At 50.8% G+C, this 24764-nt stretch overlaps 1 protein-coding gene across 2 annotated transcripts in view; it reads left to right on the forward strand.

The window, feature by feature from the left end:
* The window catches only part of GLP1R (glucagon like peptide 1 receptor), a 44448-nt gene that overhangs the window by 8901 nt on the left and 10783 nt on the right, over positions 1–24764 (forward strand). For both annotated transcript variants that reach the window (XR_004261414.1, XM_032253617.1), the window contains exons 2-12: positions 910–1006; positions 1974–2081; positions 9783–9901; positions 10265–10371; positions 16660–16813; positions 17347–17506; positions 22149–22209; positions 22765–22834; positions 22917–23005; positions 23373–23511; positions 24483–24524. Coding sequence is in view for 1 of the 2 variants with exons in the window: in XM_032253617.1 (XP_032109508.1) it covers positions 910–1006; positions 1974–2081; positions 9783–9901; positions 10265–10371; positions 16660–16813; positions 17347–17506; positions 22149–22209; positions 22765–22834; positions 22917–23005; positions 23373–23511; positions 24483–24524 (1146 nt within the window). In the remaining variant the exon portion in view is untranslated. The remainder of the gene's footprint in view (positions 1–909; positions 1007–1973; positions 2082–9782; positions 9902–10264; positions 10372–16659; positions 16814–17346; positions 17507–22148; positions 22210–22764; positions 22835–22916; positions 23006–23372; positions 23512–24482; positions 24525–24764) is intronic.

The following is a 24764-nucleotide window of genomic DNA, read 5'->3' on the forward strand; positions in this document are numbered from 1 at the left end:
GAAAGAAAGAAAGAAGGAAGGAAGGAAGGAAGGAAGGAAGGAAGGAAGGAAGGAAGGAAGGAAAAAGGAAAAGAAAGAGAAAGGAAGGCCGGGCGCGGTGGCTCAAGCCTGTAATCCCAGCACTTTGGGAGGCCAAGGCGGGTGGATCACGAGGTCAAGGGATCGAGACCATCCTGGTCAACATGATGAAACCCCGTCTCTACTAAAAATACAAAAAATTAGCTGGGCATGGTGGCGCGTGCCTGTAATCCCAGCGACTCAGGAGGCTGAGGCAGGAGAATTGCCTAAACCCAGGAGGCGGAGTTTGCGGTGAGCCGAGATCGCGCCATTGCACTCCAACTCCAGCCTGGGTAACAAGAGCGAAACTCCGTCTCAAAAAAAAAAAAAAAAAAAGAAAGAAAGAAAGAAAGAGAAAGGAAAAGAAAGAAAGAAAGAAAAGAGAAATAAAGAAAGAAAGAAAGGAAGAAAGAAAGAAAGAAAGGAAGAAAGAAAGAAAGAGGTCCTCAGGCAGGCTGACTAGGCACCAGAAGGAGGAGAGCTCAGAGTCCTGGTCCCTCAGAAAGTCTCTCTCCTAAGAGATCAGAGACCAGGAATGAGACACACACTCTCCTCTCCTCCTGCATCCACCCACCTTCCCAAAAGCACCAACTTAGCAGACATTTGCTGGGTACTTGTGACACCTCAAGCTGTGCACCAGTCCCCTGGGAGGAATGAAGATGTCAGAGGATACACCTGGAGCCCCTGGATGGCAGTGACTTATTCTTACTCTCTTTCAGAAATGGCTGATCCCTGGCAGAGTTTGGGCTTTGAGGTTTCGTAGAGATCGAGAAACCAAGCATATTAGGGGGTGAGGGGTCAGGAGAGGGGCTGACTGAACCCACAGGCCTCCCATGTATGCCCTCCCCCCAGGGTGCTCCTGTGTCCCTCTTGGAGACAATGCAGAAATGGGAAGAATATCAACGCCAGTGCCAGCGCAACCTGAGTGAGGCTCCACCTCCTGCCACAGGTGAGTCCAGGTGGGCTCCCCACTTTTAGTGCTCCCCACCCAACCAACACCTGGAGGACTTTGAGGAACCCCACATCCATGGCTGGGAGTCACTTGCCTCTCTAGGACACCACCCCTGCCCTCTGCTTTCATCTCATTGTCTAAGCCGAATGCCTCACCTGGATGCCTTCCTTACCAAAACCCTCCCGTTCTTCAGCCTGCAGACGCACTACCTCGTCCAGAAAATCTTATCCAGGACCTCTGCCATCATTTGGCTCTGACTCATTTGCTGGAGTCAGCTTTGGGGTTGCCGTGTTATTTCCATCTTAGCTGTCTTACCTATGTGTACCCACCCCACGCCAGTGAGCCTCCCAGCTAGAGCTTCTCAGAGCGGGGACCTGACTTTGCGTTTTCGTCCTCATCGCCTCCCAGCCTGTGCATGGACAGAAGGCTCCACAAACATATTCATAGGAATAAATGTTTTAGGGAGTTCATGAGGTGGTTTAAAAAGAGCAAAGGATCGGAGCCCGGTGGGCCTGGGTTGAAATCCTGACTGTAATTATGACACAAGACCTAAAGAAGATTATCTCAGGTGAGATCAGAGGGAAGTGAGGTAATATTTCCCTCTGATCTGTGAAGTGCAGTTTAAGAATAGGCCTATAGGGATTGTTTGTTGAGCACTTACTATGTTCCCTTATCTATATAACATACAGTCTTGATCCCACAAAGCCCTGTGGGGCTGGAAATACTCCTGTTTTACAGATGAGGAAACAGACATTAAGGTTACTTGCTCAAGGTCCTGCCACTGAAAGTGGCAAGTGCCCCTGCTTGGCTCTTGCTGGGTGGGGAAAGGGCCTGGCATACAGCAAGCACTCAGCAGAGGTTAGTGGCATGCAGCCTTCGACGAGGGGAGGGGTCTTGGGGAAGGGAGGGAAAGCACCTGGCCAGCCTCAAGCAGGGACTCAAAGACTCTTCTCTCTCCTCCCAGGCTTGTTCTGCAACCGGAGCTTCGATGGCTACGCCTGCTGGCCAGATGGGCCACCAAGTTCTTTTGTGAATGTCAGCTGTCCCTGGTACCTGCCCTGGGCCAGCAGTGGTGAGCACCTGCCTCCCTCCGCCTTTCCCTGTATCCAGGAGGCTGGGTAGAGGCACTGCTTCCTTTCCTCTGAGACACAGCCCTCCCCGCTCAGAATGTCTTTAGCCCTCCTAGTGAGTGGTCCACCACTGGGGTGGAAAGAACAGTCAGCAGTGGTAAGTGTCAGGATGGCCTGAGGTGCCACTTGGGCCTGAGCACGAGGCCAGTGCTGGTAGGTGTGTGGGGAAGCGAAAGTATGGGTCTGAAGAGAGAAACACAATCTCCTCCAATCAAGCAGTCAGGAAAGGAGTTGGTGGGAACAGACCTTTGTGGGGAGGGGAGCTACACAGGGTGTCATGGCTCTGCTGTGTGTATACATGTATGTGTGACATGTGTATGCAGGTAGCCCATACCTGGCAGTGACATCTAGCTACCTCCTCACTCTTTAGGGGTTCACTGGGAGCAGTGATCAGGGTGCTGGTGGGGTGACCAACCCCACCAGTCTCAGCCCTCCCCAGCTCACTCCTGCCTGCAGGGGGGACCCTGTACTGGGAAAGGTGTGACTGGGTAGGTGGGAAGGTCATTGGGGGTACAGAGATTTGCAAAGGTTGTGGGAGGATCCCTGACTGGAGGGTAAGTTAATGTGCTCCCTTATCTATCTCAGCCTCTCTTGTGAGTCCAGTTCCACCCAGGCACCATGGGGGATAACAGGATACAAGCACCCTGATGGCAAGGCGCTCCCAGTCTCTATAAGAGGAGAAAAGATATTTCCCTATCATCATCATCATCGTCAACATTTATTGAGTACCTACCCATTTTCAGATGAGGAAACTGAGGCACAGAGATGCTCAGTGGCTTTGTAACTACCCTGTAGTTATGCCTGCTGAACAGATGAGGAAGCTGAAGCACTGAAGGTTTAAGTCACTTGTTCCAAATGATGTGGTCAATGGCAGAGCCAGGATTTGAATCCAATTCATGCTCTTATCATCATGCCTTGAAGGGGCCTGAGCCCAAGCAGCAAGTGGCCCAGAAGCAAGTGCGAGCATGAGGTTATGCTGTGGAGAAGCCAGGAGTCTTCCTGGAGGAGGTGGCCTGGTGGGGCCCAACGTAAGCTTTACCTTGGCACGTGGGACTGAAGTCAGATGAGGGCCAGGCAGGTCTCCTACACATGCTGTCTCCTTGTCCGCCCTCACAGTACACTCACCTCTCCCCAGGGAGCAGGGAGAGGCAGATGCCTGGGTACATCAGGGACCTGCCTTCCCTACTGCTGCCTGTCAGAAGCACTTTCCACGCTACACTCTTTTCATCCTCACAATCCTCCGAGGCAAGTCCTCTGATTACCCTCCCATTTTCAGATGAGGAAACTGAGGCACAGAGATGCTCAGTGGCTTTTGCAAGCTCACACAGCCATTAGTGGGCGACTCAGAAGATTGGTTTAGAGTCATCGTGGCTAACTGCTATACCAAAGCCTTCCTTGGGGGTGTGTATGTGCCCTTGCCTGTGGCTCTGGCCTGGAGACAGGTGAGTGGTCTGGGTGCCCTCTGCTGTCTGGGCACACCTCTAGGGAGGGGGATGTGCTGTCTGCCTTCTCCTTATGAACCCTGCCATCTGGTGGTTCTGCTGGCTGGCTGTGTGAGCAAGAGCAACATGCCAGACCTCTCTGTGACTTGGTTGATTCATCTGGGAGTTGCAATAGAGCCAAGTGACATGGGTGTGGGGACTGTGGGGCCTTGAAAAATGGTAGTTGTTAATTTTTCCCACCTCCCTACCTGCCTCCCTGACTTCCTGCAATACACATGTTTTCTCTGCCTCCCAAAGATTTGAGACTGGCAGCTCGGCCAGCGTCTGCTGGGCCTCCAGACCCCAGGGAGCCAGGCGCAGGACAGGGCCCATCACTCAACACTAAGCCGCCCCCAGCTCTGCCTGCTGCTTGCAGCTCCATCCATCACCTTTAATTTTATTTGAGCAGGAAATAGGTCCTGGTGGTGCCCGTTTATGAGTGAACATGGTTTTATTGCTTTCTCCATGAAGATAACGGCCACTGCACAGGCCCCCTGCCAGCCTTTCCCCCACCCCTTCCCCCCGCCACTCGCCAGGCTAATTTACTCCCTTTTTTGACATTCGGAATCACCAACTCTGCCTCCCTCTCCCCACTCCCTGAGTTAAGGATGCACGGAGATACCCACCGCAGGCTCAAGCTGCATAATTGCTGTCCCTGGCCTTTCCTGGAGCTTTGCTTGGCAGAGGGTGGCTGCAGGGGCTTCCCTGACCCCCATCCACGTGTGGGAGCAGGAACGGGACAGTTCTGGAGTGTTCTTGGGCTGATCAAGGGAGTCTCCTGTGGAGAAATGTGACAGTGTGCACTGGTGTCAGGGAGAAGGAAAGGGGATATTTCAGGCAGGGTCCTGGCAGAAAACATGCTCAGCTGGCAATCTCGATAGAATTTAAGTGAAGGGGGGAGTGCTTTTCAGAGGCTGGGCAAGGTAAAAGGACCAATAAGGCACATAAAGCACAAGGGACTACAACAATGGGAGGTTTCAGCACCCCTAAACCTGAGAAGTAAGGGATAAGAATGGAGCTGGGGCCCCCCATGACAGCTGGGCTGCAATGGAGAAGCCACCCATCAGGGCTGTGGTCACAGAGGGGCAAAGCCACTGCCAGACCTCAAATCAATGCAGGGAGGGAGCAGGGGAGAATACCCAGCCTCTCTCTCCTGCCCTTCTATCTTCTGCCAGTGCCTCCCTCTGGCCCAAACCAACAGAGGCCAGGGAGGCCAAGGGGTGCCGTCCTGTGGCTCAGTCTTCTGGAGTTCAGAGTGGAGCAGAGGAGTGGGTGGCCTGAGAAAGAGCAAAAGTCAAAACAGTCACCAGATCCCTGAGCTGGGTCACGCCAGGAGCTGGGGGTGCCACTGAGACCTTAGAGGTGTGTGTATGTTTAGGGGAGAAGAGGTAACCCCCCTCCATGGGGCTGAAGGGATCGGCTCAGTAGCCCAGGCAGTGGTACTGAGGGAGGCTAGAGCCACCCTTCTGCCAAGAGTATGGCATTAGGAAGGCTTCTAGGGACAGGTGGCACTGGAGCCGGGCCTGAAAGAACAGGCCGATGCAGAAGGGAAAAGGGAGCTCCTCAAGGGAGGAAGGGATCCAGGCAGCACCTTGGACATGGGGCCAGGCCATGGGCCTCGGAACTACACTGTCCGGGAGAAGCCAGCCAAGCCCTTGAATTCTGACCCCTCCAACTGAGAATTTGGGACTCAGGATCGTGCCAAGACAGCTGGAGCAGATGAGTCAAAGATGGAAGATGTTCAAAGAAAACACCTGGTGCAAAGAAGACTGTGAAGAGGCGGCTGAAGTGGCTTCAGAGAGCCCATTGGCCGCCTGAGGGTCCTCCAGCAGCCTCGTTTACCCATAAACAGCTCATCTGCTTGTTACAAATCATTCCAGCCTCATTAGCTACACCCCCTCCTGATCCCTACCTGTTTGTTAGCTTAGTTCTAATTATATCAGAGTCATAAAATCCTTTTAAAATAACCTATAACTCACAATTCTGGAAACTCTGGTGGGTGCCTCCCTGAGTAATGTCAAGCAGGGGGCTTTTACAATAGCCTGGGGTTGCCAAGGGGAGACTGAGGCCCAAGCTTGGCTCCTGAGGAGTTCTGGCTGAAGTGGTGTCACAAGCTCCATCTCCAGCCTTGGTGAAGGAGTTTCCCTTCGAGAAATCAGTGTGGGAGAGGATGCTTCCAAGGCCTACTATGTAGTGGGCACTTCACATGCTTTATCTTCTGGGAAGTCATTATGGCTCCCATTTTACAGATGAGGAAACTGAGGCCTGGGGAGGTAAAGGGACATGCCCAACACCCCCCAAATTGTTGAAGGCAGAATCAGGATCTGAACTTGAGTCTGTGTTGTTCAGAACCTGACCTCCTTCTCCTAAGCTCTGATATTCCACACTCCGCTTCACCCTGGCCCTGAGCTGATGCCTCCATTTTGAGCCTGGCCTTTGACCCTCATCCCATTCCCTTGGGGAGGGCCTGTGCCTGGACTTTCTGAGTCTCAGCTTCTGCATCTGTAAAATGGAGGCTCAGCAGTCCTTGCTGGCCACCTCGTTGCCAGGGTGCAAGAGCTAATGGATTCATGAGCAGCTCTCCACAGCCCTGAGTGCCAGCATCCACGTGGAAGGGCGGCTGTTAGCTTGATTACAGGCACCGCAGCAGCTTCCGGGAGGGGAAGTGTTTAATTGGGGGTTTTATTTCCAGCAGCAGGGTCTGGGTTAATGAAATATCCCTGGGCCTCCTGGCATGTGGCTGCCCGGCTGCCTCCCTGTGTTGTTGACAAACCTTGAGCCAAATACCTGGCTGTGATTTACCAGCTCCTCCTAAGCCAGATAAAGCGGGGCTGATAAGTAGGGCTATGCCCTGACCCACCCCACCTCCAGCAAAGATGGGCGTCTGGGGACCATGGGCCCAGCCAGGAACCAGCCTGGCTTTTAATATTTGATGCTAATGAAGGGTAATTGGCAGATGCACTTGCACAGGCTCGCTGAGCAAGGGACACAGTGATCCTTTGACTCTGTGCCAGTAATGCACACATCTGTGCACACACCACCTCCCTACCCTCCCAGCTGGCTCTGAACAGAGGGTGCAGGAATGGTGCAGCTGTCGGGGGTCTGCACTGGCAAGGGGGCCTGCTGGGAGGAGACTGAGTGTTGAGAAATCTGAGCCCAGAGGAAGGGCAGAGGAGAATGGCACATGGCACATTCTTCCCTATTAGCAGCAAGTTTGGCTGCTAACTTTAAGCCTCTGGAGGCAAAGAGCTGGGGGATTTAGTCCTGACTCTGCTACTTTCTAGCTGATGTCCTTAGGAAAGTCCTTTGGCTTCTCAGAGGCTCAGTTTCTTCATATGTAAAATGGGACTAACCACTACCTTGAAAAGTGGTTATAATGTGCAAAGGTGTCAGGTGTACAGTAGGCATTCAAAAGCTGATTCTGTGAAGGCATAGCCCATGGAAAGAGCATGTAGTGAGGGAACCTGCAACAAGGCAGTGCCTACTGTATGCCAGGCCCTGTGCCAGCCGTGGGAAGTGGGTCTTACTAGCGTCACATGGTTGCAGGCTGTGTCCTGGGTATATGGTCTTTAGATGGTTTGTGTGCCTGCAGTTCCGTGGCCGCGTCTTCTTTTCCCTGGCCCCTCAACCTTCTTCCTTTCTCCCCATTTCCTCCCATCAAAGCAGGCTGCTTGAGCAGGCTCTGACACCGTCTCATTCCACATGGAGTAGTCAGCCCAGGTCCCCATCACTGCTTTTGGGGGTCTCTGCAGGAGAACACTGGGTTTGCCTCATGTCAGAAGACTCGGCCCCATGAAAAATCTCAGGCATCCATGCAGCAGATAAGACAGGCATTTGGGGGCCCTTCACATTGCTAAAATCAGACCATGTGCCTCTCCTTCTCTGCCATTGGGGATACGCCTCATTTTGTTCATAAATGCCTTTGAAGGCTATTGGAATATGGTTCTCACTGCTGTAAGTTCCACCATTATATTTTCAGGTTTTTGTGTTTCTTCCAGGTGAAGTCTCTTTTAAACTGCAGGCTCTTCCAGAAGGAGTCATGCTGCAAGCTGACTCAACCCATTGGGTTACCAGATAATTTCTGTGTCCTGAAGAGGGACCTGGTTCAGGGTTTGTTTGGGAAAGAAGCTGGGAGGGAGGAGAAGAAAGAGCAGGGAGGCTGTTCTGGTGTCTGGGATCAGGGTTAGGCAAGGGCAAGGTCCATTGGCAGGCCTTGCTGACAGTGCTGGAAGAGGGCTGTCACCAGACTCTGCAGGAAAGTTGTCCCTGCCACATTTTTCACTGGGGTGAAAAATAGAACCCCAAGTCTAGATGGTTGCCTGTGTCCTGGGCCCCTGAGGGGCAGGCCCTAGGGACGTAACCACACACACACACACACACACACACACACGCGCGCGCGCGCAAGCACACACACATGCGCATGCGCATGCGCGCACACACACACACAGACACCTCACATATTAATGAAGCCTCTTCTCAGGAGACCCAGTTCTTTTGTTGTGGTTGGAACAGAACCTCACTTTGCTGCCCAGGCTGGAATGTGGTGGCTCGATCTTAGCTCACTGCAGCCTCCACCTCCCAGGTTCAAGTGATTTTCGTGCCTCAGCCTCCTGAGTAGCTGGGAATAATGGCTAATTTTTTGTATTTTTAGTAGAGATGGGGTTTCGCCATGTTGCCCAGGCTGGTCTTCAACTCCTGAGCTCAGGCAATCCGCCCGCCTCGGCCTCCCAAAGTTCTGGTACTACAGCTGAGAGCCACTGTGCCCGGCTGAGACCCAGTTCTGACTCCTGTCTCTCCACAGGAACACTGATCAGCCACTGCTGCCAGGGCCTCTGGTGCCTTCTCCATTCTCTGGCTTTCACTCCCTCCTTCCTCCCACAGCTGGGGAAACTGCTCTTTAAAATCTTCTAGTGTTTTGGAATGCTGACGTCTTTTAAAGTTTGTCCTGGCTGCAGCTTCCCTCCTTGGTCCCCCTGTGCTCCCTACAGGCCAGTGTTCTCCCCACCCTCTCACTGTGCCCTTTTGTCTCAAGTTCCTTGGCCCTGGTGTCAGACTGAAGTTCCCCTGCAGGGAGGCCAGGAATGAGGCATTTCCTCCTGGATGCAAGTAAGCAGTGGCCTCTATCAGCCTCCCAGCAAACCTGAGGCCAAGGCCAGGCATCTCCCTAGGAGGTCGACATGGGGCATGGTGGGGGACAGCCTCTGCTGGGATGTCAATGGGCACAGGCAGCGTGCCGCCTAGTTTCTGCAGGGCCTGTGTTTGATCTCTGAATCTATGCCCTTCCTTTCTGAGGTCTTTTTTGTTTTTTTTTTTTCTGAGTCTTAATTCTCTGAAGGCAGGGACTGTGCCACCATCCTCAGACAGGGAGGTCCCTGAGGGAAGGGTCTGGCTCCCTTTCCTCTCCCCAAGGGCTATCTCCATTTCCAACATGTAATTAGAGGCTCTGTGAAGTTAGGAGCTGGGTCTCCCCTTTTTCTATGGGGAATCTCCAAAGGCCAAGGCTGCATAGGTACTGTGAGGCTGTGTACTGTTCTCAGGCGTGGAGGTCCTTGAGGGTAGGTCTGTGTCTCTTCCGTCAGATTAGGACCTCTTATGGGGAGGGCTGTGTGTGTCCCTCTCTCAGATCAGTGCTCTGCCTCTCTTCCCTTCTCGTGGGAACTCAGTGCCAACCTTGTTCCCAGGGTCTGGTTTCCACAAGGAGTATGGGAGGGAGGTGGGGGCTGAGTCCCGAAAATCAGAAATAGCGAGCGACTGTAGGGCCAGTACGGCGCCAGACCTTGTCAGGAGCGTGATTTGAGGCTGGAGGCAGGGACATGGAACTGAGCTAAACTCGTCTCACCTCAAAGACATGAATTCACTAAACTGTGTCCTAGGTTGGCTGAGAGGCAGGGCTGAGGGTGGGGCTGAGGAGCCCCTACCTTGGTGACCCCCATCTTGTCCCTGGACCAACAGGGTATATGTCAAGGGAGGAAGGTCCAGGGGTGTGTGTGTGTTGTGGGTGGATGTGTGTGTGTAAAGAAAGGAAAAGGATGTCACTAACTCAGAGGGGTCAGTTCTGGGGGAGCAGGAATAGCTCTCAGGATGGAGAGGAAGGGAGGCATCTAACACCAGGCAGGCTACCTATTCTGGGCTGAGGCTCAGGGCCAGGTCTCCCCACCCCAGTGCTACAGGGCCACGTGTACCGGTTCTGCACAGCTGAGGGCCTCTGGCTGCACAAGGACAACTCCAGCCTGCCCTGGAGGGACTTGTCGGAGTGCCTGGAGTCCAAGCGAGGGGAGAGAGTGAGTTGAGGAAGGGTTCTGAGCCAGGGAGGGGGGAGCAGTGTCTTGGCTTCACTGGAGCAAAGACTCTTGGCTTTGGTGGGGGCATCTGTGGTCATTCCATCCATCCCCCTGCCTCTGGGGGATTTGCACACCATGCTTTCTGGACAAAGGTGGTGTGTATTCACCTCTTTGGCCTTGGAACGGGACCCAAAACATCCAAGTGCCATTGCTGTAGGTTATGGTTATTCTCTTTCTTGGTCTTGGTATCCCCGGTGAGTCCTGACTTGGGGCCCCAGCTCTGCCTCTGTCCCATGGGAAGGAAGACTGTGGGAAGAGGGCCATGGGCTGCCCATGTACATTTATGTTCCCCGTGTCCGACAGAGCTCCCCGGAGGTGCAGCTCCTGTCCCTCTACATCATCTACACAGTGGGCTACGCACTCTCCTTCTCTGCTCTGGTCATCGCCTCTGCGATCCTCCTCGGCTTCAGGTAAGGTGGCCCAGACCCCGGGAGGGGCTGCTTCATCCTAGCTTTCCCGGATGGAGGAGTTAGGATGAAGCAGCCCAACACAAAAGCAAAGCAACAGCGCAGCACCGTCTTTCTCTCAAGAGCTCTCTAAAGAGGCCTTACCATAGAATATGAGGTTGAAAACACAGGACATGATACTGTGTTCTCAGTCTAGTCTCCACTATGTAAATGTGTGCATATGGACTGCAAAAAGAACGAAAATACCACACGTGCACTGCCAACCTCAAAACCTTAATGGTCGTTGATGGGGTTATGGAAAATCCCAGGAGATCTTCTCCAGTGAACATGTGTTACTTTAATCGTCAAGAATGTAGTGTGATTTTAGAAAAGATCTTGGGGATTAGAGATCATCCTTCCTTTGGAGCTTTTTGGCCCCATTGGAAACGTTCCTCCTTAGGTCTAACCTAGATAAGATGTTCCTTCCAGACTAAGAGCTGGGAACAGAGTACCAGATTCTTCCCACTCCTTTGTACTTGGTGGAGGTGGACCAGGGGGCCTAGGTTCAAAGAGGGGGCAGTCTGGGGGAATGAGACCTCAGGACACCAGGCAGCAAGAGCAGGAGAGGTGGCATTCCCCCTCCCACCTTCAAGGCAACTGGCACAGTCCTGGGCACATGGTGCTCAATAAATGCATTCATTCAATGAATACTCTATGCTTTTATTATGAATTATTTCAGCGATTTGAAAATTCAATGATAATATTATGATCACTCATGCACACACCATTCAGCCTAAGAACACATCCCATAGTTATACTTCTCTGGGTAACCCTCTCTGATCATGTCCCTCTCCCTGCCCTACTCCCATCAGAGCCCTAAATGTGCCTCTTTTAATTCTCACACATTTCCTTGTACTTTTACCACATCCATGAGTAGCTATAGAAATATATAGTATGGTACTGTGTATTTTTAATAGTGCGTTGAACATATTTGTCTTAGTCTATTCCTGCTGCTATAGCAAAATACCTTAGACTGGGTGATTTATAAATAATAGAAATGTATTCCTCACAGTTCTGAAGGCTGTGAAGTCCAAGATCAAGGCACCAGCAGATTCCGTGTCTAGTAAGTGCTTGTCCTCTCTTTCCAAGGTGGCGCCTTCCCACTCTGTCCTCACATGGCAGAAGGGCAAATGGGTGAAAAGCGCTCACAAACACCCTCAGGCCTATTTTAAAAGGTACTAATCCCATTTGTGAGGGCAGAGCCTTCATCAGCCTGATTACCTAAAGGCCTCACCTTTTCATACGATTGTCTCTGGGACTAAGTTTCAATATGAATTTTAGAGTGATACAACATTCAAACCATAGCATTCTGCCCCTGGCCTCCCCAAATTCCTGTCCTTCTCACATCCAAAATACACTCATTTAATCCCAATAGCCCCAAAGTCTTAATTCATTCCAGCATTAACTTTAAGGTCTAAGTCCAAAGTCTCATCTAAATGTCATTTAAATCAGATATGAGTGAGACTGAAGGGATGATTCCTCCTGAAGGAAATTTCTCTCTAGCTGTGAACTTATGACATCACAGAAGTTATGTGCTTCCAAAATGAAATGGTGGGGCAGGCATTTTCATTTCATAGGACAGACATTCTCATTTCAAAAGGGAGCAATAGGGCCAGGTGTGGTATAACTCAGCAATGACCTGAGTTCTATTTGGACCCACTTGAGCCACAGCTAGGATGGCCAAGGAGCACTGCACCCAAGTGTAGGGAGCAGAGACAGGAGGTGGCCCTGGGCAGTGACTCCCAGTGTCTTACACTGTCCTGGGCCCCTCCCCCAAACTCTTCTGCTCCCAAGGCCCTGACATCTGGACCTAAGATCTCTGAAATGCATTCAGGGTCATTTTTCCATTTTCTGGATGAATAGCACCTGACTTTCTTCTATCCATGCTAATCTTATCAAACATTCACTTGGCCATACCCTTGGTATGGTCTTCTGAACATGCTTTTGCATTCTTTACAATATGGCCAGACTGAGAATTTTCCAAATCTTTAGGTTCTGCTTCTCTTTTGATTATAAATTCATCTTTCATTTCTCTCTTCTCATATTCTGCTATAAGCAGTCAAGAGAAGCCATGCAGTACCCTCAACACTTTGCTTAGAGATTTCTTCTACCAAATATCCTAATTTCATTGCTCATGAATCCTTGCTCCCACAAAACACTTGGACATAGACACAATTCAGCCAAGTTCTTTGCCACTTTATAACAAAGATGGCCTTTCCTCCAGCTTCCAATGCCATGCTCCTCATTTCTCTCTCAGACCTCATCAGAATGGCCTTTACTATTCCTATTTCTACCATTATTATGTTTACAGCCTCTTAGATAATCTCTACAAAGATTGAAACTTTCTACGTAGCTCTCATCATCTTCTGAGCCCTCACCAGAATCATCCTGTATGGCCCATTTGTGGCAATGTAGGCTTTTTCTAGCCTGCTTCTCCAAATTCTTCCAGCTTCTGCCCACCACCAAGTTCCAAAGCTACTTCTATGTTTTAGGTATTTATTACATGGCACCCCACTCTCAGTACCAATTTCTGTCTTAGTCTGTGCCTGCTGTTATAACAAAATACCTTAGACTGGGTAATTTTTGAGTAATAGAAATTTATTTCTCGCAATTTAGAGGGTGGGAAGTCCAAGATCAAGGCACCAGCAGGTGTGATGTCTAGTAAGGGCTTGCTCTCTGCTTCTGAGATGGTGTCTTCTCACTGTATCCTCACGTGGTGGGGAAGCGGTGAACACTATGCCCTCGCATCACAGAAGGCAAAAGGCCAAAAAGGCTCACAAACTCATGAAGGCCTCTTTTATAAGAGCACGAATCCCATTCTTGAGATCGGAGCCCTCATGATATAATCATCTTCTGAAGGCTTCACCTCTTAATACTATCATTGCATTGGGGATTAAGTTTTAACATGAATTTTGGACAAACACAACATTCAAATTGTAGACATATATATATATATATATATATATATATATATATATATTTTTTTTTTTTTTTTTTGAGACGGAGTTTTGCTCTTGTTACCAGGCTGGAGTGCAATGGCATGATCTCAGCTCACTGCAACCTCTGGCTCCTGGGTTCAAGCAATTCTTCTGCCTCAGCCTCCCAAGTAGCTGGGACCATAGGCGCGCGCCACCATGTCCAGCTAATTTTTGTATTTTTAGTGGAGACAGGATTTCACCATGTTGGCCAGGATGGTCTCGATCTCTTGACCTTGTGATCCACCTGCCTTGGCCTCCCAAAGTGCTGGGATTATAGGCGTGAGCCACCTCGCCCGGCCCGTAGACATATTTTTCTGTAATTTTTTGGTCCAACGTTATGTTTGTGTGAGATTTATTCACACTGACACAAGTAGTCCTGTTTTGTGGATTTTTAACCGCCAGTCCATATTCCATTGCATAATACAGCACAGTTTATCTGTTATCCTTTAATGGACATGTGAGTTGTTTTCTTTTTTTGTCTTTCTGAATTGCAAATGTTGGTGCAATGAACATTCTTACTTGTGCATTTCTCTGGGACATATAACCAGGAGTAGAATTGCCAGATCTGACTACCACCTGCTTTTGCAATTTTTCTAGGTGTAAAGTTGTACTTCACAGTGGTCGCACTAGTTTCCCTTCTAACAAGTAATAAAAGACAGCTGCCTTTGGGTAGCCTTATCACCAGTATTTAGTTTTTTCAGACTTAACTGCTGCTAACCTGAAGTATGTGAAATTGCCTCATGATTTTAATTTGCATATTCAAGATTCTTAGAGAGAGCAAGCATTTTTCATGATTTCTTCTGTGAATTGCTTTTTTATATCCTTTGCTTACTGTTTCATTGGTTTATTTGAATTTTTCTTTTCCATTTTATATGTTCATTACACATTCTGGATACTAACCCAGGATTTACCCTCTCTTTAGCCTGTGGCTTAGTTTCTTCACTCATTTTATGATGCTTTTATGCACTTATGCACAGAAGTTCTTCATTTTAATGGAATAAAGTTTATCAATTTGGTATTGATAAATACAGTTTATCAATAAAGATTTACCAGTTGATAATGAGTTTTATTAATTGATTTAAAATTATCCATTTTTTCCAAAGAACAAATTCCGGACAATCTTATTAAGAAATCTTTCTGGCCCAGCGTGGTGGCTCACGCCTGTAATCCCAGCACTTTGGGAGGCCGAGGTGGGTGGATCATGAGGTCAAGAGATCGAGACCATCCTGGCCAACATGGTGAAACCCCGTCTCTACTAAAAATACAAAAAAATAGCTGGGCATGGTGGCACACACCTGTGGTCCCAGCTACTCAGGAGGCTGAGGCAGAAGAATCACTTGAATCCAGGAGGCAGAGGTTGCAGTGAGCCGAGATTATGCCACTGCACTCCAGCCTGGCGACAGAGCAAGACTCCGTCTCAAAAAAAAAGAAATCTTTCCTTATCCTAGTGTCATAAAGATAGTCATCTATATTTTCTGTAAGCTTCAGAGTTTTGTTCTTCCTTATGGTTCTTTGATCTGCTTGGAATTCATATTTGTGTATGATACAAATAACGGATTTCATTTTATTTTTCTATATATGGAATTAGCTGCCTGAGTACCATTTGTTGATAGCCTTTCCTTCCCCCTTTGATTTGCAATGACTGCCCTTCCATGTAGCAAGACTCCATATCTGCATGGGTTGGTTTCGGTCACCTGCAGTTTTTTCCTGTTAAGCTGTTTATCTTTCCTCATCCCAATACCATGGTGCCTTAACTAATGTAGATTTACTAGAAATCATATAGCAAAAGCCTCTCCTCCGTGATTCTTTAGAAGTGTCTGGAGTATTCTTAGTCCCAGATCTTCTTTATAAGTTTTTTTTTTTCTTTTTGAGACATAGTCTCGCACTGTGACCCAGGCTGGAGTGCAATGGCACAATCTTGGCTCACTGCAACCTCTGTCTCCCAGGTTCAGACGATTCTCCTGCCTCAGCCTTCAGAGTAGCTGGGATTACAGGTGCCCGCCACCATGCCCAGCTAATATTTTTACTTTTAGCAGAGATGGGGTTTCACCATGTTGGCCAGGCTGGCCTCGAACTCCTGACCTCGTGATCCACCCACCTCGGCCTCCCAAAGTGCTGGGATTACAGGTGTGAGTCACCATGCCTGGCCCTTCTTTATAAGTTTTTAAAGATCTACTTTAAAAATAACTTAGAAAAAAAGAAAAAAAAAAGAAAAAATAAATTAAAAAAAAAAAACTTAGAATTTTTATTAATATGGAGAGACTAGACTCCTTCAAGATAGTGAGTCTTTCTATCTGTGACTGTGATGTATCTACCTCCCACTAATTTAAGTCTTCTCTAATAATTTTAAGTGAGTTTCATAAAATTCTCCATTGAGCTGTTACCCATCTTCTGTTAGATTCATTTCTAGGTAGTTTATTTAAAATATTGCAAATGAATTATTTTTAAACATTTACTATTAACTTTTTCATTGCTCGTATATATAAACATACTTATTAGCAACGTTGCTGAGCTGTCTTAGTTCTAATAATTTGTCTGTAGATTCTGTAGATTCTCTTGGATTTTCTATGAAGATAATCTATCATCTACAAATAATAACCGTTTTGTTTATATCCAATTCTTGTACATTTTTCCCTTGCCTTATTATAGTGGGCAGCATCTGTAGTTACAATGTTGACTAGAAGCAATGATAGCAGATATCCTTATTTTGTTCCTGTTTTCACAGGAAATTCTCCCAGAGTTTCTCAGTTAAGATTGATGTTTGCTCCCAGTAAGGTAGATAGCATTTATTAGGTTAAGAAACCCCTTGTACTTTCAGTTTGTGACACAGTTTCACATGAAAGGATATTAAAACTCTATCCAGTGGTTTCTGAATTCCCTCCAAGTGCCTAGTCCTGGTCTGCATCTGTGAGTCATTTAAGATGTGGGCCCTGTTATGAAGAAGCAAAGTCTCCATTGGGGAAACTGATCTCAGACATAAATCTCTTCAGTTATGCATGATGTTGTGTAAAAGAAGATGCTGCAGAGAGAAGGATAGAATGTGGATGGGAGGAGGGAGCGGTGACTGCACAGCAGAAGCCTTCATGGAGAGGCAGGATTTGAGTTGGATGGAAGGATTTTCACAATGATGAGGACGAAGGGCACTCACAGAAGAAGACACAGGCACAGTCTCAGGGCCAGAAATGCCTCATGTGTGTGTTAGCTTGAGAGCCTGGGGTTGTAGAGCAGAACCGTTGGCTGCCTTGCCAGGGAAGGGCCCTGCTTTCTCCCTCAGACACCTGCACTGCACCCGGAACTACATCCACCTGAACCTGTTTGCATCCTTCATCCTGCGAGCACTGTCCGTCTTCATCAAGGACGCAACCCTCAAGTGGATGTATAGCACGGCTGCCCGGCAGCACCAGTGGGATGAGCTCCTCTCCTACCAGGTGTGTAGTGCATCTGGGACTGCCTCGGGAGGGGTGGGCGGTCAGAGGAGGCCTGCCTCTGCCACCCTAGCCAGGCCTGGCACACGGGAAGGCAAGAGCTGCCCAGTGCTGGCCCTTTGGGAGCCCCCAGTCTGATGGGAGAGGCAGTTCACCTTGGGACCCTCCAGTCTAAGGGAGGAAACACTGCCCTCGGGACTCCTCAGTCTGACACAAAGAGTAGTGTTTGGAGACACACTTGGGTTTGAATCCCAGCTCTGTCACTTACTATCTGTATACTTTTAGGGAACTCACTTACTTCTCTAAGGCTGAGTTTTCTCACCTGCAGGGGGATATTACTTTCTTCCAATCATGATAGTGAGGATTCAGTGAGCTAAAGCACATAAAGCCCTTAGCACTAGCCCTAGCCAGACACCTGAGCTCTCTCCTCCTGCCTTCACCGTGGCAGGATGGTGGCTGGAACACGATGGGGAGTGGTATCAAGAGAGGCAGAGGGCAGAGCCGTTGTCCCCATGGCACCCTTCTTCTGCCCCCAGGACTCTCTGGGCTGCCGCCTGGTGTTTCTACTCATGCAGTACTGTGTGGCGGCCAATTACTACTGGCTCTTGGTGGAGGGCGTGTACCTGTACACACTGCTGGCCTTCTCAGTCTTCTCCGAGCAACGAATCTTCAGGCTCTATGTGAGCATAGGCTGGGGTAAGACCCCCCATCACCCCCCTGGACCTGTGGCGTGGGTGTGGGAGACCTTGACCCCTCTTCCAGCATGGTACTTGGAACGCACTGCTGGACAAGGGGCAGAGCACACTGGGTAACCCTCTTCCTGGGCACAGGGCCTTCTGCCCCTGTGCTGTTAAGACTCTGTAGGGCTTATGGTCCTCCCCTCCTTTGTATAACTCACCTCCCTTAATGGAAGCCTCCACCCCCATGTGGCCAAACACCACCCTCTACCACTATCACGTCCACCACTGGAGGTCATGGCACTGTCCACATGGGGTCATGTGGCCTTAAGAGCCCAAGGGAAATGCTGAGTCCTGGGCCTCAAGGTGCAGAGGGGATCAAGAGGGCAGGGGGGTTTCTGGGGAGGGACGCTGAGGGTGCTCTGTCACATGATGATAAAGAGGAGGGCTCAGAGGAGAGCCAAGTAGGATGGGGCAGGGGGACCAGAGGCCAGCCAAGGAAAGGGTGGACTACGGATGTGCCTGGGGCCCAGCTGGAAATGTTCTAGCCAAAAAAGTTTGCCAAGAACCACTGTGTCTTTTTTTTTGCTGGAACATTTCTGGTTGTGCCTCTGCCTCTCACCACGTGGGATTCTAATGAGGGGCAGGGCTGGGGTTGGGCAGGGTGCTGGGATTCCCCTTCGCCCCTGAGAAAACATGCAACAGGCCTTTCTGAAGGGGCCCACGGAGCCCCAAAAATAGGCCCTGCCCTCTGGCCCTCCCTAATCTGCCACTGAATCTGTGGGTTTTCCTGTTCCACACAATCCCCCATCCTGCTTGCCACTCCTTCATTCACTCTTCCTTCCTTCATGCGCCCACCTCACGCTGCTCTGACCATGGCTGCCCCTGCGACCCAACTCCAGGGACTTCCCAGCTCAGTCACACCCAGACTTCTCCCCCAGTTGCCCCTCTTCCCTGACACTGGCCCTTCCCCTGAGCTTTTGCAAGGCTGTTCTCCATGCGGGAATGTTCAGAGAGCATCCTTCTCACACCAGGGTGTCAGCTGCCTCTTCAGGAAGCTGCCTCAGGCCATCGGCCCTGGTGGTTCTGTGCTCTCTGCCCTCTCAACCTCTCCATCCCCTCTCCTTGCACTTCATTTATTTTTACTGGTGTTCCTCAGCAACTTTGCTCTGTATAACTCCCCGGAGAAGAGTAGCCTGAGAGATTTTAATGTGACCAGTGTCTTGAGGGCACCAAGGCCCAGAGAAGGCAGGGCCTTAAAGGCAAAGCAGGCCCTGTAGCCGAGGCCTCCCGACTCCCAGGCTCTGGGCCCGTGGCCATCATGCCCAGTTCTCTGGCCCCGGCTGCAACGCTTCAGTCCCTTGTAGCACCCCTGAGCAGGCTCAGGCCTCTGCACAGGTGGGCAGGTAGGCCTGCTCCTCGCCTTCCTTCTCCTCCCCTGGGACCCAATCCCTTCCTTGGCCTTTTCTCCTCAAGTCTTCTTCCTCCTGCTGGAGCTGATGGAGAGCCCTGCAGCTCACTAGGGGTAGGGGAGGAGGGAGACCAACGAGGGAGCTCAGGGAGGGCTGTCTTCAGGGTGGGGCACAGCGTCTGTCCATTCTAGGAAATAGCATCGGCACTGTTAGTGCCTGTCACCATGGCGACCTGAGGGCAGGAACAATCAAGGGACATGTGTGATATGTGCGGAGGAGCGGGGCTAGCCGGCTGGAGTTTGGTGGGGACACACAGCCCTGGAGGTCTCGGAGTGGGAGGTCGGGGAGGGAGTACCAGCCCTTTTCCTACCACCTCACACCCTAGCTCAGGGTTCGGAGTCTGTGAGAGCACAAGGGCAAGACCTGGAGGACACCCTGCTGCAATCAGAACACCTCTTCCTGAGGAATCGGGATGGGGAGAGACAGGTTCACAGGTGGCTAGGAGCTCAGACATGATGCCAGGAGGCCCTGCCCAAGCTGGGATCCTTGGGAAACAACTTTTAGCTTTGTGTGCAAGTAGAAGAATTAAAACTGGGACTCTGGCACAGTTGGAGAGGTCCCCCAAAGGGCATGGCAGCTTCTCCTGCAGTCCCCAGGCAGTCAGGGGCCTGTAGAAACCCACAAGGAGGCTGTGCAGGAGGGAGGCGAGTGATGGATGAGGAAATCATTGCTTCCCGGAGCCGGTTCTGTGTGTCTTGCTTTGAGCTTTTTTCTCCAACCTGTCTTGCTCGTTTTCTAAATGGGAGAAAGATGAAGCCAGCAGGGAGTGTGTAATGCTTGCATGTGGCAGGGCTTTGTGCCTATTTTTTGAAAAGGCCTTGTTAAGGAAATGCTGACTATGAGTGAAGCTTGCCAGGTCTGGCTGATAACATGGGTGAGTGCCCTGATCCTTCCTCATCCCAGGAGGTCTCAGAGAGAAGGGGCGGCAGGGGGTGGGGATGCCTGAGAAGGAAGCTTCTGTATGTATATGTGGTTCAGGCAATAGGCATGCTCTTGTTTAGAGAAGTTTCCTCCCCTCATTGATTTATTGACTCACCCATTCATTCATTCCATTCTCACTGGGCATCTTCTATGTGGCAGGGCCTGTGCCATGTGCTGGGGCCTTTGGAGATCACCCCACTCCTTGTCCAGTTCCATAAAGGCCTGTTACTAAAGCACCATGGATGCTGAGAGGTCTAATTTGTGTAAAAATAAATGGGCTGAGAGAGAGAGAGAGAGAGAGAGACAGAGAGAGAGAGAGAGCGCGCTGACGAAGAATGCTGGTCAGCTGGGGGCTCCTTTTCTTTCTCTATCCTTCCCTGCATCATCAAGCATGGTAGATCCAGGCACACAACCTGCTTAGTAGCTGCTGTTGAGTGGACACTGATGTGCTAAAGATATAGATGATGGTGACAGGAAGGGCTGTGAAGTGGTTCTGTGCTGGAAATGTGCTCCTGGCCGAGATTCCCCAAAGCCACATGTGCACATGCATATTCCAGCCACCACACTCTCACACACACATCTACATACCTTAATATGCACACACTTACCTATCTCAGACACATCTCCAACACTGAGGGAGGCGCCCGTGGAGACAGGCATGGAGGCAGCCAGTGCAGAAAGCCATTGAGGACGGTGGGAGTGGGCATGGACTGCAGCCCTGAACTCCAGCCCCACCTGTGCTCTTCTGAACCCCTGATCCATCTCCTCATGTCATGTGAGGAAGGACGCTCCAATTTTAAATGAACCAACACAGATCGAGCTCTCAGGGTGACCTGGGCATTAAGGCTCTGAAGGTGAGTGAGGCCCAGCCTCTACACTCAAGAAACTGGGAACCAGTTGTATTAATTCTCTATTGCTGCATAACAATTAACCCTGAAACTCAGCTACTTAAAACAATGAACCATTGTTATCTCACAGTTCCTGTGATCTGGAATCTCTGTCCAACTTAGCTGGGTACCTTGTGGCTCAGGATCTCACAGAGAAAACCCTCTAGGCAAGACCATGCCAATTTCCTGAACCACCTCCACATACGGAAGCTTCCTTCTCGGGCATCCCTGCCCCCTGCTGTCCCTTCTCTCTGAGACCTCCTTCCAGGATCAGGGCACTCACAGAGAAGTAGCCAGCTGTCACCAGGGGTGCCATCATCTCAAGGCTTAACTGGGGATGGAGAATCTACGTCCAAGCTCACTCGCAAGGCTGTTGGCAGGAAGCCCCAGTTCCTTGCTGGCTGGAGGCTGGAGGCCTCCATTTCTTGCTGCAGAGGCCTCTATCCAGGCCTTCTGAGTGCCCTCAGGACATGGCAACTGGTTTCCCCTGGAGCAAGTGATCAGAGAAAGAGAGAGAGAGTATGTGCAAAACAAGCCACAATATCTTTTATAACAATCAGAAGTGGCATGCCATCACTTCTGCCAGATGTTGTGGGTCACACAAAACAATGCTGACACAATGTGGACTACACAAAGGTATGAGCACGGGAGGTGGGATCCCCATGGCCATCTTAGAGGCTGTCTACCATACAAGTCAAGTCTCAGCTGAGTGGAAAGTAGTATTTTGTAGCTCTTGTTATTGTAGACCACTGCGGACAGTTAGTTGGTCTGTTGGCATCAAGGACTGGTCTCCTGTCTCCATTCCAGGATTCTGCCAAGGCCATAACACCCCTCAAGAGTGGTATGAGATACCTGCACCCACGTGGGCTCGTGTGTGGGTATTTACACACACGTGCAGACACACAGGTGCACAGGGGTAGGGAATAGGCAACGGAAAGGACATCCAGTGCCTGAAGGGGCTGACAGATGGGCAATGTGGGCTGAAGCAAGAGAGAAAAAGAGCAGCCGAGTGTTTGCCTGCTCCTCGCCTCATCCACCATGCTGCCCCCACAGCATGGCCTGGTCCCGCTACTGCTTGGGTGTCTGTGGCCTGGTGTCTCAGCTGGGACCCTCAGGGCAAGTCCTGACAGTGTGCCTGGCATGTAGGAGGTGAGGGACTGGTGAGGACCTCTCTGTAAGGAAGAGTCTGGGAGTCGCATGGGGCTCCTGCTGCCTCTGTTCTCCCAGGTGCCCAGAGAAAAACTAGAAAACCTAGTTTGAGGCCAGGCAAGGAGCGGGGCTGGAAGTGTGAGAGGCCTGGGGCAGGGAGAGGTGTCAGCGTGTGGACTGTGGCTCTGGCCCGCCAGCCCCTCTCCCCTTCTGTCTTTTTTCTCTCTCCTAGGTGTCCCCCTACTGTTCGTTGTCCCCTGGGGCATTGTCAAGTACCTGTATGAGGACGAGGGGTGAGTGTCCTGCTGCAAGGGGGCAGGTGTGCCCAGGTCTCCATTCTCAAGGTCCATGGGATTCCTTGGTACCTGGGGCACCCATCTGTCAGGAGGACAAAGGCGGGGACCAGTTTAGAATGTGAATTTAGTTCTCTCATCTCCCCTCCCTGCCTCTGCCCCTGCCCCAGGATTGTTTGATGACTAATGGTACTGGGTGTATGGGGATATGGTGCTCTCCTGCAGGTTTTTCTGTAATATCTGCAAGTGACATGTTTGTGTCATTTTGTATATGATGCTGGGTACACACATGACTGTGTTGGTAGGTCCATGAGAGGCTGTGGCTGTGGGCATCTCCGTGTATGATGGTGTATTTGGACTGTGTGTGTGTGTTGTGTGGCTGTGCACTGGCAGGGCTCTGTGTGGGTCGGTGGGACTGCTTGTTGAGTGGCTCCTGGGATCTGTGTGTGTGGTACTCCACATGGCCATGAGCGTCGGCAGCCGCTGTGCCTACACCCGAGCTGGGGGTCCTGTGAGTCCTGCTGAAGGCACGTGTGCACCTCTCTCCCTCCCTAGCTGCTGGACCAGGAACTCCAACATGAACTACTGGCTCATTATCCGGCTGCCCATTCTCTTTGCTATTGGGGTGAGTGATGGTGTCAGGGATGGGGGTGGCAGCTATGATAGGCCTGGGTTCGTGCCCCTGCCAATCCCCGGCTACCCTGCAGGTGAACTTCCTCATCTTTGTTCGGGTCATCTGCATCGTGGTAGCCAAACTGAAGGCCAATCTCATGTGCAAGACAGACATCAAATGCAGGTGATGTAGCTGGGCGGGCTTTACTGAGGACCCTCAGCAGGTGTCCCTTTCCTTCCAGCAGAGAGAGAGAGAGATCCTGGGATGCTTAGCTTAGAGCCCTACACTACCCTCTTCTCCCACCCAGGCCTGGCCTGGGACCCTAAACCCTTGCTTTTGCCCTGTCTCTGGGCAGCCCCTGGGCTTCTTGGGGTCTTGACATCTATTGTTTCCTTCCAGGCAGCCTGTCCCAGGGTATTTGGGGTGGGAGAACATCCATGACCCAGATGTCAGGACTTGGTAGGAAGCGGGGAGGGTAGAGAAAGGGGAGAAGAGTCCTTAGGAGATCTCGGCAGAGAATGACTCCAGAGGTCTCCACCCTGCCCCTCAGACTTGCCAAGTCCACGCTGACACTCATCCCCCTGCTGGGGACTCATGAGGTCATCTTTGCCTTTGTGATGGACGAGCATGCCCGGGGGACCCTGCGCTTCATCAAGCTGTTCACCGAGCTCTCCTTCACCTCCTTCCAGGTAACTTCATGGCTGGGGGCACTTGCTTGTGAAGTCCTAGAATGGGGGTGGGACAGACAGCCTGCATCATGCAGATGAAAAAGAGTAGGCTGAGAGCTGGGGGAGTGATCCCTGACCAAAGTACCTAGTTAGAGCAGAGCCAGAACTAGTGTCCCCAGGTGTCCCAATACAGAGTCTTCTCTGTAAGCACATGGGACAAGAAGCCTTCCTGGATGTAGCTCTGGATACCCAGCCTGGCATTGCAGCTGCCATCTACTGGGTGGCGAGCACCCTGCCAAGTGCTTTACATGCATTGTGCATTCACTCCTCACAGAACCCAGGAGATGCGCAGGGTTGCCCCCGTTTTACAGCGGAGCCTCAGAGGCGTTAAAACCAGAGTTATGGCATCACACTTTCAAAGAGAAGAACTGATCCTCTCCATGAGCATTAAAGGATGCTAAGCGGGTGTAAAAATACAAAAAACTAGTCCCTGCCCCTCAAGAGTGTTACGAGATGCCTGTACACATGTGGGCTTGTGTGTGTTACAGACATGTGCAGACACACAGAACACAACTCTGGAGCCCTGGGTGTCCTGTGTGAACAGACGGGGCGGGTGTGGGGAATATTCTCCACAATCAGTCACTGTACTTCGCTGGGTCAGGCCTCCTCAAGGGTACATTGGCTGTAGAATCTTGCAGCTTCTGGGCAGCTTCTGAGCAGGGTCTCCTGGACCCCATGGCACATGCCTGGGAGACCCATAGGGACAGGCTAGCTGAGGCCTGTAGCCAGGCTTAGTCAGAGAGGGGCAACTCTGCTGTTCCTCCAGAAAGGAAATGGGAGGGAAGCCCCTGCCCTATTCCTGGATCTCCCTGGGCCGCTGGATTTGAGGAGGGGGATATTGAGGATGGAGTCCCAAAGTGCTTCTGACCAGGGCTAGTCTGCAGGGGACCTCTCTCCTGTTTCCTGCCTCTTGATGTGATTCTCATTTCCAGGGGCTGATGGTGGCCATCTTATACTGCTTTATCAACAATGAGGTAAGCTCTGAGGAGAGACAGTGGGGACCCTGGTGGGTGGGTACCATCAGCCAGTCTGGACTTGTGCAATGGGGACTCCTATCAATCTTGTCAGCTGAAACCTCCTACTCACCCCACTGAGGCCCTCGGGTTGAGGAGGCATCTTGTCCACAGATTTGGTTTTCTGTGCGTGGGTCTCTCACACATGAACACACACACACACACACACACACAAACACACACACACACGTACATGTACAG

The sequence above is a fragment of the Sapajus apella genome, unplaced genomic scaffold (genome assembly GCF_009761245.1).
Source record: "Sapajus apella isolate SASKATOON/1434 unplaced genomic scaffold, GSC_monkey_1.0 scaffold83, whole genome shotgun sequence".
NCBI lineage: Eukaryota > Metazoa > Chordata > Mammalia > Primates > Cebidae > Sapajus > Sapajus apella.